At 45.4% G+C, this 16032-nt stretch overlaps 1 protein-coding gene across 1 annotated transcript in view; it reads left to right on the top strand.

The window, feature by feature from the left end:
* The window catches only part of slc24a3 (solute carrier family 24 member 3), an 87597-nt gene that overhangs the window by 30479 nt on the left and 41086 nt on the right, over positions 1-16032 (top strand). Inside the window, exon 2 of the mRNA XM_068727620.1 lies at positions 109-234. Coding sequence (XP_068583721.1) covers positions 109-234 — 126 coding nt within the window. The remainder of the gene's footprint in view (positions 1-108; positions 235-16032) is intronic.

The following is a 16032-nucleotide window of genomic DNA, read 5'->3' as shown; positions in this document are numbered from 1 at the left end:
ACTAATGGTTTGTCTGGCTGGTTTGTTTGCAGTCCTCTGTGAAACCATTCTAACCATTCCGCCGTCTCCTGTTCTTTCTTCCCCCCCCCCCCCCCCCCTGACTCCCAGGATATCACGACTCCAGCTCCGCGGGTGAGGAGGGGGCGAGGTGGGAGAGCCGTCACCTCCTGCAAGAGGTCTACGACAACGAGTCGAAGCTTTACTCGGAGCCCGAGAAGAACTGCACGGAACCAGGTAGGGTTCTTTGTGGGTCGCCACCACGGGTCAGCTGGTGCCGTTATCCTTTTGTTGGGGCAGTCCTGTTAAAGGAGTACTTCACCCAGAAAATGACTGTTTGTATATGAAGCACTGCAGTACTGCACCTCACCGTGAACGACAATGACCTGACCAGGAAAGACCTCTCTAGCGCCGCCTACAGGTCAAAGGTTTTACTCATCCTGGATGGATTTGCCGTCACTTGTTTTGTGTGTGTGGCGCTACGAGCTTTACGCCAAGAAGTTTGGTTCAGATGTTCATGTTTGATTTATATCCATTCCTGCAGCGCTCCAGCTTCTCTCCTCTCCTCCCTCCTCTCTCCTCTCCTCTCTCCTCCCTCCTCTCTCCTCTCCTCTCTCCTCCCTCCTCCCTCCTCTCCTCTCTCCTCCCTCCTCTCTCCTCCCTCCTCTCTGTGTTCACTTCCTGAAGTTCAGTCAGTTTCTCTGATTTCTGGTCACATGACTGTTGGTCTCAGATGGATCAATCATGACGTCATCGTTTCACTGAGGAGCTCACAGTTTAATGTTTTTACACAACCTGTGTTATTTGAAATGAGACGTGAATGACAAAATAATTTAAATCTTCTTTCTCTGACGGAAACGTTCGTCACACATGATGTGTTCAAGGGCCTGAATTCTGACAATAATGACGTTTTTTGCAGCTTCTGGCTGATAAACGTTTTGGTTTAAAGAAAACATGCTTTTCCTCCCCAGCGGCGGGTTTTGGGGATCGGAGGGTTAAATTAGTGTTTGATGGGAGAAGAAGAACAGATCTCCACCTCCCTTCACCTTCACTCACTCACACACACACACACACACACTCACACACACACACACACACACACACACACTCATACACACACAGACCGTCAGGAGAAGATAAACTGATGATGAAAAGAAAGAGAACAGCTGATGAGGAACACAAACTTCCTCCAGACCGCCTGTCTGCCCCTCTCCTCCTCTCTCATGTCCTATGTTTGATTTCTCTGTGGGCTTGTGAGTGAGTGAGTGAGTGAGTGAGTGAGTGAGTGAGTGAGTTAGTGTGTGTGTGTGTGTGTGTGTGTGTGTGTGTGTGTGTGTGTGTGAGCGTGTTTTTCATGTGGAATCCTGGGGCTTTACAAGGCTGACGTCCTGCCAAGCATTCTCTTCATCTCATTGTAAACACACCGCCCCCGTCTAATGCCTGCATGCACACACACACACACACACACACACACACACACACACACACACACACATGCGCTCCTCCCGCCTGCCGTTCGGGGTGCAGAGACATCGGATCCTGCAGTCTGACTGAATCTGAGTTTAAATTTAGACGGAGGGTAGTTTATAGTCTGTTTCTGTTTAATTACGCTTTGTCTGCTGAAACACTAATTATCTTAATAGGGATTATTCTGCTCTCCTGCACTGGAAGGGGCTCCTTACGCCTCTCTAATGTCTGTCTCTATGTCTCTCTGTCTCTATGTCTCTCTGTCTCTCTCTCTGTCTGCCTCTCTGTCTGTCTCTCTGTCTCTATGCCTCTCTCTGTCTCTCTCTATTTCTCTATGCCTCTCTTTGTCTCTCTCTCTGTCTGCCTCTCTGTCTCTCTCTATGTCTCTATGTCTCTTTCTGTCTGTCTCTCTGTCTCTATGCCTCTCTCTGTCTCTCTCTATGTCTCTATGCCTCTCTCTGTCTCTCTCTATGTCTCTATGCCTCTCTTTGTCTCTCTCTATGTCTCTATGCCTCTTTCTGTCTGTCTCTCTGTCTCTATGCCTCTCTCTGTCTCTCTCTATGTCTCTATGCCTCTCTCTGTCTCTCTCTATGTCTCTATGCCTCTCTCTGTCTCTCTCTATGTCTCTATGCCTCTCTCTGTCTCTCTCTATGTCTCTATGTCTCTCTCTCTATGTCTCTCTGTCTCTCTATGTCTCTCTCTACATGTCTCTCTGTCTCTCTCTATGTCTGTCTCTATGTCTCTGTCTCTCTCTCTCTATATCTCTCTCTATCTCTGTCTCTATGCCTCTCTCTGTCTCTCTCTCTCTATCTCTGTCTCTATGCCTCTCTCTGTCTCTCTCTCTCTCTTCCTCTCTCCCTCTCTCCTCTGCTCCATCATCGTCATCATCATCTGTTTGGCTTTTGTCTTTGTTTGTCTTTTCTGTTTCTCTGTCTCTCTCTCTCTCTCTCTCTCTCTCTCTCTCTCTCTCTCTCTGTCTCTCTCTCTCTCTCTCTGTCTCTCCCTCTCTCTGCTCCATCATCATCATCGTCATCATCATCTGTTCGGCTTTTGTCTTTGTTTGTCTTTTCTGTGTCTCTCTCTCTCTTGTTGTTACTGATATACAATCATCAGTTCTCTCTGCTGATGCGGTAACACGTGGACAATCTACAAGCCTGACTGTTCCCACGACAAGTGAACATTTCAGACCGATCTGTTTTTATTTGTTCATCTTCCTGCAAGATGGAACGATATCGTCTTGAAGTGAAGACGTGTGTGGGGTTGAACTGCGGGACAGACGGGTTGAAAGAGGAGCATTCACTGAGGACAGACTGACGAGTGAGTAGGATGAGGACGGTAGGGAGACGGATATTTGATGGAATTGGTTCCCAAAAAAAAAGTTCCAGTCCTTGAGATTTCACAGTTCTGGAGGAAAAAAAACAGCCCAGGTCCTATTTTTAGTGGCGTTCGCTTCACAGCCCCTCTGCAAACAAACAAACACACACACACACACACACACACACACACACACACACACACACACACACACACACACACACACACACACACAACAATGGAGCCCAGGCACGCCAGCTCGGGCCAGCTGGGTCCGAGGCTCATGGACTGAGCTGGCCTGGCCTCAATAGAAAGGATGATGTCATCTCGCGGTGCGCTGGCAGAGAACGTGTCGACGGTTAATCGCCGTTTAGCATCGAGACATCGGCGAGGGCTGAGCAGCTGTGGGCGTGGCTTAGGTGCGAGGCGACCGTTCGTTAAGCTTCACTTCAGCTACATCGTGATGCCTTCAGGCTCTGCTCAGTGAACATGAGTACTGGCTGAAGGTAGATTGTAACGTTTTCATGATGTGTTCACATGTAATCTGTAAAATGTAGTTTTGATGAGAAACGTTTATAGATATTTTCACAGCAATATAAATAGATATTAATTATGAGTTACATGTATATTTACACTTTGATCCGTGATTCTGATCCGTGTGTATTTTGTCATTATTTGTTTTTTAAACTCTTCCGTGTTAACGTAATAATTATACAGTTATTAATATAATGATAATGATCAAAATATTGAAGACAACTTTTCCTCCCAGAACTCATATTGAGGAAGTTTTGTCTAATTAGAGTTCCCAGGTTTTAAGAGGCTTATACAGAAACCTCAACCGTCGATATATTTAATAATTTTTTTATTTATTTATTTTCATTTAAACCTTTATTTAACCAGGCTGTCTGCACCTTTACAAATGCTGATCAATAGTGTCAACAAACAGAGCCTGGATGTTCATTCCTGAGCCTGGGAATCTTTTTTTACTTTGATGACATCATTTCTAATTGCTAGCTGCAGGTGAACTCATTCCCTTCATTTGCCGTCGTCCAGATCATTTTATTTTTTTTTTTACCTGAAAGTGATATTATGTCTGAAGCAGGTGAAGCAGCGACACCTTTGCTCCACACTACTCTGGTTTGTAAGTGTGCTCCTGGTCTTTGTGTCTTTAAGATGTCTTTTCGTATACAATCACGGCGCGATAAGACAGAAAGGTGGTGCAGGTTATTCTCTGCTTTCACTTTGTAATCCTGTCTTTGAAGCTGTGAGCCCTGACATCTGGGTCACATTTGAGCTGTGACTTTGTGACTTTGCTGTTTATTTAAGAAAATCAACCCTTGTTTCAGCAGAAATACCCATCTTGGTTCATTTTTTTTCTAAAAAAGGAGCGTCAAACAAACCTCAGAGGTGTTCGATTGACAGGTGAAGCAGCAGAGCGCCGAACAAAACCAAAAACTAAATGTTAGAGAATGTCACCACTCAGATGAATACGTAGCAGCTTAGTTATATATATATATATATATATATATATATATATATATATATATGTAATCCCACCCAGTTTGATTAGCTGTGCAGGTGAATAGTGACTGACTGGTGTTAAACAGAAGAACAGCTCCTCTCAGCTGCTCCTCTGCATTCCTCTGCTGCTGCTGTAATCTGTCGGATCGATGGGACTCGTCTCAGCGCACACAGTGTACAGACAGCGTGAACGCATCCACGCTCACACGGCCCGCCGGAGGTCCATACACAAACACACACAACGTATGTGCAGCAAACAGCTGGTGCGTACATTGTCGGGGGGGGGGGGGGGGGGGGGGGGTTTCCAGCTCATGTCTGGCGCGGCTTCAACTTTAGTTTCTGTCATTTCACCACCCTTCTGAGGTCAAACACACATTCAGCTCCGACCACGCATCACGACGCGTCGGATCAGAGATAATCCTGTTTACACTTCTCTCTGCTCACGCACCGCAAAACTACAACCTCCGCCTCGTCACAGTGTGTGTGTGTGTGTGTGTGTGTGTGTGTGTGTGTGAAGAAGAAGGATTCGTCTCATTGTTAAGAAGGTAACGCTCGTTTTGCTCTCTGCTCTCTTCATGAGTGAGAGTTGAATTGTTTGGAGTGTCTCTGGAGACACAATATATATATATATATATATATATATATATATATATATATATATATATATATATATCTGATACATATCGATGGACACAAACACAGGTAGCGATATATCTGCAATACGCTGATATTTGTTTCCAAGAGACGGTGCACATTAATCAACATTTCGGCTGACACCTTGATGTCAATGTGGCCGAATGAACTAATGTGCTCATTTTCATCTGTAGTCCCTGGGCAGCTTATTTAAAACACGACGTGATACAATACGCTAAATACTATCAAATACATACTAAAAGTATCAGATAAGAGCCACTCTGTTTGTGATAAGGCGTCTCAAAAAATACATTATTATCCACCAAACGTGCCGTAAAAGGTCGCAGTCCATAGAGGATCGCTCCCTCGGTTTCCGGTGACCATCCGGCCCAAACTTTCACTTTTAAGAAAAATATCAATGAAAGTTGCAGGATGTAAATTCACGCTCTCCTGAGGATGAACCCGTTCTACTTTGGATTCCTCAGGGCTTTAATAAAGTCCACTGCAGCAGCAACATAGCAACCTCATGTTGGCATACAATATAGAAACTATGTTGATAGTGCACATAGATTGACAAGGACTAGGACCTTTTCTAAGCACATTCATGCTCCCTTGATTGTAACAACCCCCATGGCCCCACCTACAAACATCACTGCTACGGTTCAATGTCTCCTGCTGCAGGCCTCTCAAAAGTCAAATGCTTTGTAAATTCTTTCAAGAACACATGAGAAAGCGCTGCCTCGACGCAGCACAGCACGATAAACAGCATGTGTACTGCAGGTTTTCCTAGCATGCAGCTAATTATCTACTTAATGGGACTATTTTTCCCTTTTTCCATTACTGCACACTGAGGCAAAATGAACCTTATGGCAGAGCGAGAGTCTAGTTGGAGACAGCTTTGCAGAATGGAGGCAGCCCAAATTTCTGAAAACATTCATGAATGAATGAGGGGGCGATTAAGGACACAGCCATTGTCACTGTGAGCGCTAGAGCAGAGCTAGTTGAAAACATGCTCGTTCTTGTTTGGGTCCAGAGCGGTACGCCTGCCAAGATCGAGCTGCTTCACACATCCAGAAACACCGGTGAAATACTGTCTGGTTCAGGGGTCGACAACCCCGAAGGCAGACTCCACCGTTTGGCATGTGGCCCCCAACTAAAATGGCCCCAAACAGCTATAGATTTATTATAAGTATGAAATTGTGCTTCTATTCTAACGCATTTCGCCCCAAAATAACCAAAAAAAACGTCCGCCAAATCACCTAAAAATAAGCAACTCAAGTGAATACTACTTACTGTGTACTTCTACTTCAGAGGTAAACATTGTAGTACCTGAGAGAGAAATGTTTCTGGTTATGTTGTAGATTCAGATTCTGCTCACAGAATGTAACAATTCAAAGATGATGCATTGTTATTCATTTAACTATCCAGCATCAGCGTCTTAATTTAAGTACGTTATGCTAATGCATACGTTATGCTTTGCTAATAATGCCTCCCCTTTACTCCTCACCTGAGGTAAACATTTGAATGCAGGACCATTATTATTGTTACTATCAATAGTAAATACATAGTTTTACCTCGGAAACCTAAAGCAAGACTGTGTTTACTTGGTTACCCCAAGGTACCAACACCCCAGAAATACACACCAAGTCATGGTTACTCACGGTCACACCGGTGAAATACGTCCTGGTTCCACTCGGTTACCTGTTGACTCCAGGGAAGTGAAGAGTCCGGTTGTAATGTTTTATCCAGCATCCATGAACAGTTAGCATATTCGACATTAGCAGGCTTTGTTCGGCATTCGGCAGCAAAAGGAAGTCAGGCCTGTTGGAAGCCCCGCCCCCACCGCTGCACACAGCACTGGACACTTTTTTTACTCCAAATGTATTAATATTGAAAGTGCCGCGTGTGTCCGAACGGTCACCAAATTGGACACTGCACTGCCTCGGGTCCCCGGCAATACAGCCACCGAGTGTGAAGTCGATCGGATGAACGGTTGTCAAGATATGCGAGGGACACACAGACATTGCTTTGTAGTTAGATGTTAGCATGCCGACGTTAGCATTTAGCTCAAAACACCACCGTTAGCATGGCGGTGACTTAGACAAGACATCAGCCAATAATAAACCACAATTATATACTGTATATATATATTTAGTGGATTTCAAATTAAAAGGCAGATTTATTTAGCCGCGACAACAGCTACAGCTACAGTCCTGAAGAAAGGATTTATTCAGACGTCGGAGCCCGTCCCTGGTCCAAGGCTAGCTGGTGGAGGTCATGCTTCCCCTGTGTGTGGACACAGTCCGAGGGCGCGACGCCAGCTCCACGCAGAGAACCAAGCTTGGCGCCGATTGAGGAGACGATTACGTGTTTGTCCTCCATGTGTGTGTGTGTGTGTGTGTGTGTGTGTGTGTGTGTGTGTGTGTGTGTGTGTGTGTGTGTATTTGTACCTCTGTGTGTGATTATATCATTTTTTTTTTTTTTTTACCAAGCCATCTGTCACTCCAAGAAAGCTCACTCGGCATGTCAGAGACTGTGGCCAGCTGGGAGCGAGAGTGTGTGTGTGTGTGTGTGTGTGTGTGTGTTGGAGTGGATGATGATGGGGGGGGGGCGTGGGGTGATCTCTGTCACTTCATATCGCATCATTTCCTGTTAAGGAATCCCACCAACACGAAAAATAATCCAAAGTCAGAGACGAGGAATGGAGAACATCATCAAGGAGAGCGTCCCCGGCAGACAACGGAGACGTAGAATCACACCGTCAGCAAACAGCCATTCTCTTACCCATGATTATTCCTCACTTTACTTTATCGCACAGTTTGCTAGTTTTCTTCAACGAGGAGGCGAATAGAAAAACACCAAACGTGCACCAAAAATGCCGTTTTACTCCAAAAAAAGACAATATTCCCCCTAAGCTGCTCACATGGCGAATGACAGTGAATGTTCCTCTATTATTCATGTTGACACTGCAGCCGCACAAACTCCGATTAACGTAACCGGTGGCCGCCTCCCTCATTCATTCCCTTCAGCCGATTTTGTGTTCATATCCCAAAACCTGTTTAAAGAAGGTGTGTATGTACTTCCGCCCAACGCTGGAAGTGGACTTTTCTTTGTGGGAAGGCATCTCTGCAAACAGTCGGCAGTTGGTCTGTGTTTAACTTATTTACGACGCAGGCAAAATATCCAACATGACCCGTATCGAACTCCGAACATTGTCATTTTCTGAATAATAGTGGGATATTAATGTGCGTGTGAACTTGGACAGTGTGGCCGGTAATTACCCCCCAGAATGGAGCATAAGGTGGGTGAAACTATTAATGCTTTAACAGTTTTGGACATTTAACCGGGGCTGTATTTGTGTTTGTTGTTGACGTAACAAATCTTTTTTTTGTGGTCCGTTGTATCATCTGGAAATGTACGCTACAAGATTGTAAAAAAAAAAAAAAAACCATAGCATAGCACGTTATCTTGATACACTTTCTTATTTGTGTATTCTCAGTCTTGTATGAAGATGTGTAACTTCAGACAGGTGGTTGGAGCATCGTTCTAAACTTAAGGTCACATGACACCGGTGCCATCACGGGCGTCGCCGCGTCGAGAGGCACTCGAAATGTTCCCAATCTCGTATTGTGCACCTTCTTAAATATCTCAGTGCTGCTGTATTTTTATTTTGGAAGGTTTTGTAGAGAAACGTAAAAGTAGTCAGATTGAGGAGTCTTTTTCACCTCTTCTAGGTTTGAACCACAGACTGTACAGAAGAAGAGCACTCGTCACTCAGTAGTGTGTGGACTGATGTTTTGAAGCCTGGAGTTCTGTGATTTCACCGTAATCATGTCGTGGCCAACAGACATGACCATATCTGGACCGAGGAGGAGTGATATAGAGACACTGTATACGTCTCTGGTAGAGACCTGTCAATCACAGTAAGCCCCGCCCCTAAAGCATCCCCGCTTTATGGTGTGTTTGACTCTAAATGGAGCATAATGTACTAAATGAACATCATGCTGTATTGAAGAAGACTGTAAACTAGAGATTGAGACCATAAACTCATGTTTACAATGTTTACTGAGGGAATAAATCAAGAGAGAAGTAGAGTCATTTTAGACTAGACTTCTATACAACCAGAGGAGTCACCCCCTGGTGGACACTAGAGAGAATGCAGCTTTGACACACTTCCTCATTGGCTTCACTCGGCAGAACCGGAGGTTGCCGCCTGGCTTGAATCTGCAACCTATGCAGTAGGAAGTCAAGCCACGCTCTACATAATGGTGTAATATTATGCATAGTCTGCCACTGCACTTACTTGTCCACTGATGGGCAGATGTACTGCACACACACACACACACACACACACACACACACACACACACACACACACACACACACACACACACACACACTAACCCAACCACAGACACATATGGAGATTAAGGCTTAAATGTCATATTACTCAGCAGAGTGATGGCGGGGCCAGCTACACAGGAGGTGTCGGATTTCAACAGCGTCTGGTGTGTGTGTGTGTGTGTGTGTGTGTGTGTGTGTGTGTGTGTGTGTGTGTGTGTGTGTGTGTTTTTACTGCAGTCTGCTTGCCTGGATTATCACAGAACCTGGTTTGGAGCTGCTCCCTCTGCTACACCTTTTGCTGACCCGAGCACAGAGAGGTGTGACGGTGTCAGGGGAAACGTTCAGCCACCGTCGATGTGTGTCTGTGAGTGTGTGTGTGTGTGTGTGTGTGTGTGTGTGCGTGCGTGCGTGCGTGCATTAGTCCGTACAGTACGCGCTCATCGGACCTCGTCACTTTCAAACCTCCTGCAGTCTTCAGGGACAGTCATGTCGGCACCGTCCTTTTGCCACAGACGTGAACTAACACCAGAGGCGATGGAACAATGCAGTACTCTCACTGTGTCTAGAACTCAGTGGGCGCGTATGGAAAGTCATACAAAAATCACAAAATGAAGAGACGGTGGGGAAATGTCACAGGAATGAGTTTCATGTATTTTTTGTTGAAAAGCAGAATCCAGAAGGATTCGATTCAAAAATCGATTTTGTAAAAAAAAAAAAATACATATACATATTTTTGTGTATGTATATGTGTTGTGCGCCTACACTGTATAATGTTGGTCTTGAATTGTTATATGACTTAAATTGACTCTTTAATTTGGACTTCTAATGTTAGACTTGTTAAGTCTTGAACTGGAACTCGCTGGTCTTGAATTAGGACTTAACTTGGGACTCGATTCTGAACGTTTTGGTTTTGAATTGGAACTTCTCGTACGTGTCGGTAAAACCCAAAAAAAAGATCTGAAAATATATAACGATGTGAACGCGTTCAGACATCCAGCATCCAAACCGTACACACTACCAACTGTTGAGGTATCTCCATCAACTCAAATCTGTTCAAAGCTGCACTGCAGGTGATCAGGAACCTTGAAACAGTTGTGATTTGATAAATACCCAGGTTTTTTTCATGTTTCATGTATTTATTTATTATGAATGAAATCAGGATTAGAATTAAAAGCCGGGAAACCAGCGTGTGCATAAACTAGACTCAGTGATACGCTGTGGGCCATTTCAAACATTTGTACATAACGTACTTCAATCATGTACCAAAACATAAGAAATATCTTTGATATCTCCCGTTACCAAGGGTGAATCATACCAATGATTGTTCTCTGAATTCAAAGCTGTAAATACAGTGTGAAGAGTAACACAATACATTCCTACAGCAGAACATGTTTGCTCTGCCGCGTTACTAGGTCCTTACTTACTACTCCTGTTGAAAAACCATGGAAACGTGCTTATTCCTGGGATGTGTCACCTTTATGATTGCGATTTTGATTTTACCCAAACCGCGCTACATTTTTCCAACATAAATGGTAAATGGACTGTACTTGTATAGCGCTTTTTTTTATTTTTCACAGTGCTTTAACTCTACATCATCATTCACCCATTCACACCCATTCATACACTGATGGCCGGGGCTACCATGCAAGGTTATGAATGTGCCATTCATGAATGTACCATTCATAACCATTCACACACCGTTGGCACAGCTACGGGAGCAATTTAGGGTTGAGTGCCCAAGGACACATCGTCATGGACTGGCGGAGCCGGGGATCGAACCACTGGTTGAAGGACGACCCCGCTCTAACACTGAGCCACAGTCACCAACATACAAGCTGCTTCACATACACCTACGGTGCCATTTAATAAAAATGAGCTGGTGAGTTGATTTTATGCCCCGTGACATTTATCAACATGTCACAGTTAATTATCATCTTCAATGGCTGGTGGTGAGTGTGAGCATCCAGCTCCACTGATGAGTGACAGTAGTGATGAATGTCCAGAGGCTGATTGGACGCTATTTTTAATAAATCCTTTCGAGGTTATAGATGTGGAAAATGGCACTGATCGTGATGCTGAACCCAACTGGGGATGTGGTTATGTGATTTTGTATTAACAAAGCCAATGGATCACCCTCCATATGCACACCAGCTCCCCACATTAAATGCACACACACACACACACACACACACACACACACACACACACACACACTCTCACACATCCATGCAGTCCTCCGTAGAAAAAAAAGATCAATGTTAATTGACTGTAGCTGTGTTTCAAGCACACATCTCACTGGGTGGAAAAAGATAAATGTCTGAGTATGGAGCCCTGCGGGACGTTCTTTATTCTCCTTAATTGAATTCACCCCCGGGACCAAACTTCAGCACCGAACCTGAGCACCGAACCTGAGCACCGAACCTGAGCATCAAACCTGGGCACCGAACCTGAGCACCAAACCTGAGCATCAATCCTGGGCACCGAACCTGAGCACCGAACCTGAGCATCGAACCTAAGCACCGAACCTGGGCATCGAACCTGAGCATCGAACCTGAGCATCGAACCTGAGCATCGAACCTGAGCACCGAACCTGAGCACCGAACCTGAGCATCGAACCTGGGCACCGAACCTGAGCACCGAACCTGAGCATCGAACCTGAGCATCGAACCTAAGCACCGAACCTGCACCAAACCTGAGCACCGAACCTGAGCATCGAACCTAAGCACCGAACCTGAGCATCGAACCTGAGTGTAACCTCTGTAAGATGTCTCCTGGCTAAATGAATCTCATGGAGCTGGTCAGGCTTGTGGTAACAGCAGATTTATTCCACATCTGCATTTATGAAAAAAGGACAACACAGAAGAATGGTCATCTGTTGTGGACAACAGCGCATGCTCTGTCTCGTAACGAATCCTTCGTCGCATTTAGGATTACCCATTTTGAAATACATAGAAACAGTAGTGATTGTATAGTGGATTTAAATTCATGTAAGTAAAATAGCTGAAACAGAACAGAAACTGTCTCTCTCTTAAATGTATGAGGAGAAATCCAAAAAAAAAATATATAACCAAAAATATATTTATACAGATTTCTCACACTAGACTGTTACCTTTTTTAAAAGTATTTTTCATTTTATGACAACAATTGTGTAACTGAGTAAACATGCAGACTATAGAAAATACTCCATCTGCATGTTTAAAATATTACCACACTCTATAGAACAACGTGTAACATACCTGCATTTATGAAAAAAGGACAACACAGAAGAATGGTCATCTGTTGTGGACAACAGCGCATGCTCTGTCTAGAAAGACGGCATCACGATAGTGTTAGCTAGCTAAACCGGAGACATTTTTACTGGCAATAAAACACATAAAAAATGTATAGTTGACTTAATGAAAACATGGCGAATATAATTTAAGACAATTAATATTCAAACAAATAAAGCCAGCTCAACTCTTAAGTACTTTTCAAGCTAGTTAACATTATATTGTCCACGGACATTCACAGACACATTACCTCGTAACGAATCCTCCGTCGCATTGAGGATTACCCATAGTCCTTTGCGGCTACTATTCAGTGCAGGTACACATTTCCAACAGCAGGTGGCGTAGTTTTCCCATTTAGCGGGATTTAACCTGAACCTTTTCAACTATGTTACATGAGCATCGAACCTGAGCACCGAACCTGAGCACCGAACCTGAGCACCAAACCTGAATACCGAATCTGAGCATCGAACCTGAGCACCGAACCTGAGCACCGAACCTGAGCACCGAACCTGAGCACCAAACCTGAGCATCAAACCTGCACCGAACCTGAGCATCGAACCTGAGCACCGAATCTGAGCATCAAACTTTCAGCACCAAACCTGCACATGCAAAAACTGTTGCTCCCTACAGTCATAAATAGATAACTGATATGAACCAATAATTGACACCAATATTTGTACCATTATAGGTATTTTTCCATTTCATTGCTGTACCCGCTGCAGTGCTGCAAGGTAAATTTTGTAAACTGTATTCTTCATAGTCCATATGGTGAAGCACCCAAATGACCCAGTACCAAGTAGTATCAAACAGTACCTGCATTCCATTGTTTTTGTACCCAGATCTAGAAAAAAAAGACTAGTTGCAAATGTTCTTTGATTTATTGAGACGTCTGATCGGCCCAATATCACAGCAGCTACGCCCCATAGAGTCCGTGGTGTGGTGAAGTGGGACACGGCGTGTTTGAAGGTTGGCAGTTCAGCGTGTCGAGGTGCCACCAAAACCTTCAAAGTATGGCTATACCCCTTTGACGCCCACTAAAAACATGAATTTTATGACCCTGAATGCTTCCATTCACATGATGGGTATCGAACGAAGTACTCTACTGGTATCGGTATCACTTTAAGGGTGCTGGTATTGATAGCGGTATTCTTTAAATGATACCTAGCCTTACGTTTGCCATTGCATGGTCTGAAGAGACAAAGTGCAGTTTTGCATCCAAGTATGTCCAGTAAGCTCATGACCTAGACTCTAAATTCTTTGCTAATCCAGTCCACATCCGGGAAGATTCCTGCATTCACAAAATCCACATGCTCTGAGGTGGGAACACAGGACATACTCAATGTAACGTCGTACTGATTATGAATACTGTGAATAGTAGGTCAGCGTGAGGCTTCAACAGAGGGGTCAGTTTGACATGATGCCCCCCCCCCCCCCCCCCCCCCCCCCCGCACCCTGCCTGCATTAGCAACTGGCCTCTATGTGTCTGTGCGCGCCACATCCCGGGATCATATTTGAAGCGTGAACATGATTTGAATGCCATCTTTTATTCCAGAGTTCACAGTATGGACTCTGTCATCTCGGCTAAACGCTCTCCAGAGCATCACCCGGGCTTGAAACCGAGAGCGAGTCCAAATAGCCGGAGTAAGTCATAACGGGGACACACGCTGCTGTAATTATACCAAATTCCTTCTAGCCGACTCTGAAACAGAGTGAAATTCCCCTTTAACAACGGGAATGTATTACAGACGTACCAGATGCCCTCGCAGCCCACAGATCTGCAGCCAGCACAAACAAACTGGGGAGAGAGCAGGAACATGGCACAAGTCACTGTGACAGTGGCTGTGTGTGTGTGTGTGTGTGTGTGTGTGTGTGTGTGTGTGTGTGTGTGTTGGAGGTACACTCTTTTTGCAAATTTTCCCCACTGGTGGGAATAGACCCTCTTCCCCCTGCTGCCATGGCAACCAGTGAACTGTGTGACCCTGCCAGTGGATTTTATGTGTGTGAGTGTGTGTGTGTAGGTGTGTATGTAAGTGTGTGTGTGTGTGTGTGTGTGTGTGTGTGTGTGTGTGTGTGTGTGTGTGTGTGAGTGTTCTCGACTGTTCATGCAGTGTTGAGTGTGTTTTTTAAGCAAAAAGGAAGAAGTAGTGAGAGGGGAACACGCCACATCCTTTTACAGTGTCACACCTGGACTCACCTCTCTCTGTCTCTGTCTCTCTCTCTCTGTCTCTGTCTCTCTCTGTCTCTCTCTCTCTCTCTGTCTCTCTCTCTCTCTGTCTCCCTCTCTCTCTCTGTCTCTCTCTCTCTCTGTGTCTCTGTCTCTCTCTCTCTGTCCCCCTCCCTCTCTCTCTGTCTCTCTCTCTCTCTCTGTTCCCTCTCTCTCTCTGTCTCTCTCTCTCTCTCTCTCTCTCTCTCTCTCTCTCTCTCTCTCTCTCTGAGTGGAAGGAGTGGTGAGTTTTCGGAGCGTGTCTGAGAGTGATTATTAGCGATTTTTCGACATTTTGCTTCGTTTTTTAACGTTGCATATGACAGTGTATTGTGGTGTGTAGGGCTCATAGTGTTTGTGTGAACACTTGGGGGGTTTTAGGTGGGTTTTTGGTGGTGTTTGCAGCCGATCAGCACGCGCTGGTTGGCGTGCTGCACGCCGCCATGGACTTCACCAAACTAACGCGGAAACACGGCGTGAAGATTCCGCCGCGTTTCCCGTGCTCGGTGGAGGACTGCAGCCTGGCAGTGGGGGAGATCATCGGCCACAGCAACGTGAGGTCCGCTGCACGGATGAACGGTGCGGTGATCGTGTTTTGTAATACCGAAGAGGATACGGAACGGGTGTTGGACACCGGGATCGAGGTGAACGGCGGCTTCCTACCCGTCTATCCTCTCAGCGACCCGGCGGTAAGAGTCACTGTTTCCAACGTGCCACCGTTTGTTAAAGATGAGCTGATAACCGGAGAGCTGTCCAGACATGGAAAGATCGTGTCCAAAGTTAAGAAGCTGTCATCTGGGGCCAAGTCTCCACTTCTGAGGCACGTGGTGTCTCACAGGAGACAGCTCCTCATGATCCCCAAGAACAGGAGCAGACAGGTGGACCTCGTGTTCACAGTCACAGTGGAGGACTTTGATTACCTCATTTTTGCGACAACTGAGGATTCTAAATGTTTCAGTTGTGGGAAACAGGGACATCAGAGCAGAGCCTGTCCTGGAAAAAACGGTTCTCATAAAGACCAGAACCAAAACCAGAAAGGTTCTGAGGAGGGCAGAGGAGACAAACAAGATGGACAGGAGGGGACAAGTGGGGTCCAGGAGGTAAGAAAGGAGGGGATGAGCGGGGGTAAGGAGGTAAGGAAAGAGGGGACGAGTGGGGGTAAGGAGGTGAGGGGGGAGGGGACAAGTGGGGTTGAGGAGGCAAGGAAGGAGGGGACGTGTGGGTTTAAGGAGGTAAGGGAGGAGGGGACGAGTGGGGTTAAGGAGGTAAGGAAGGAGGGGACGA

The sequence above is a fragment of the Cebidichthys violaceus genome, unplaced genomic scaffold (genome assembly GCF_023349555.1).
Source record: "Cebidichthys violaceus isolate CVI_PGR_0920_01 unplaced genomic scaffold, fCebVio1.0.p SCAF_10, whole genome shotgun sequence".
Classification (NCBI taxonomy): Eukaryota; Metazoa; Chordata; class Actinopteri; order Perciformes; family Stichaeidae; genus Cebidichthys; species Cebidichthys violaceus.
The sequence above is the reverse complement of the archived record's forward strand: the minus strand, read 5'-3'. Positions and strand labels throughout refer to the sequence as shown.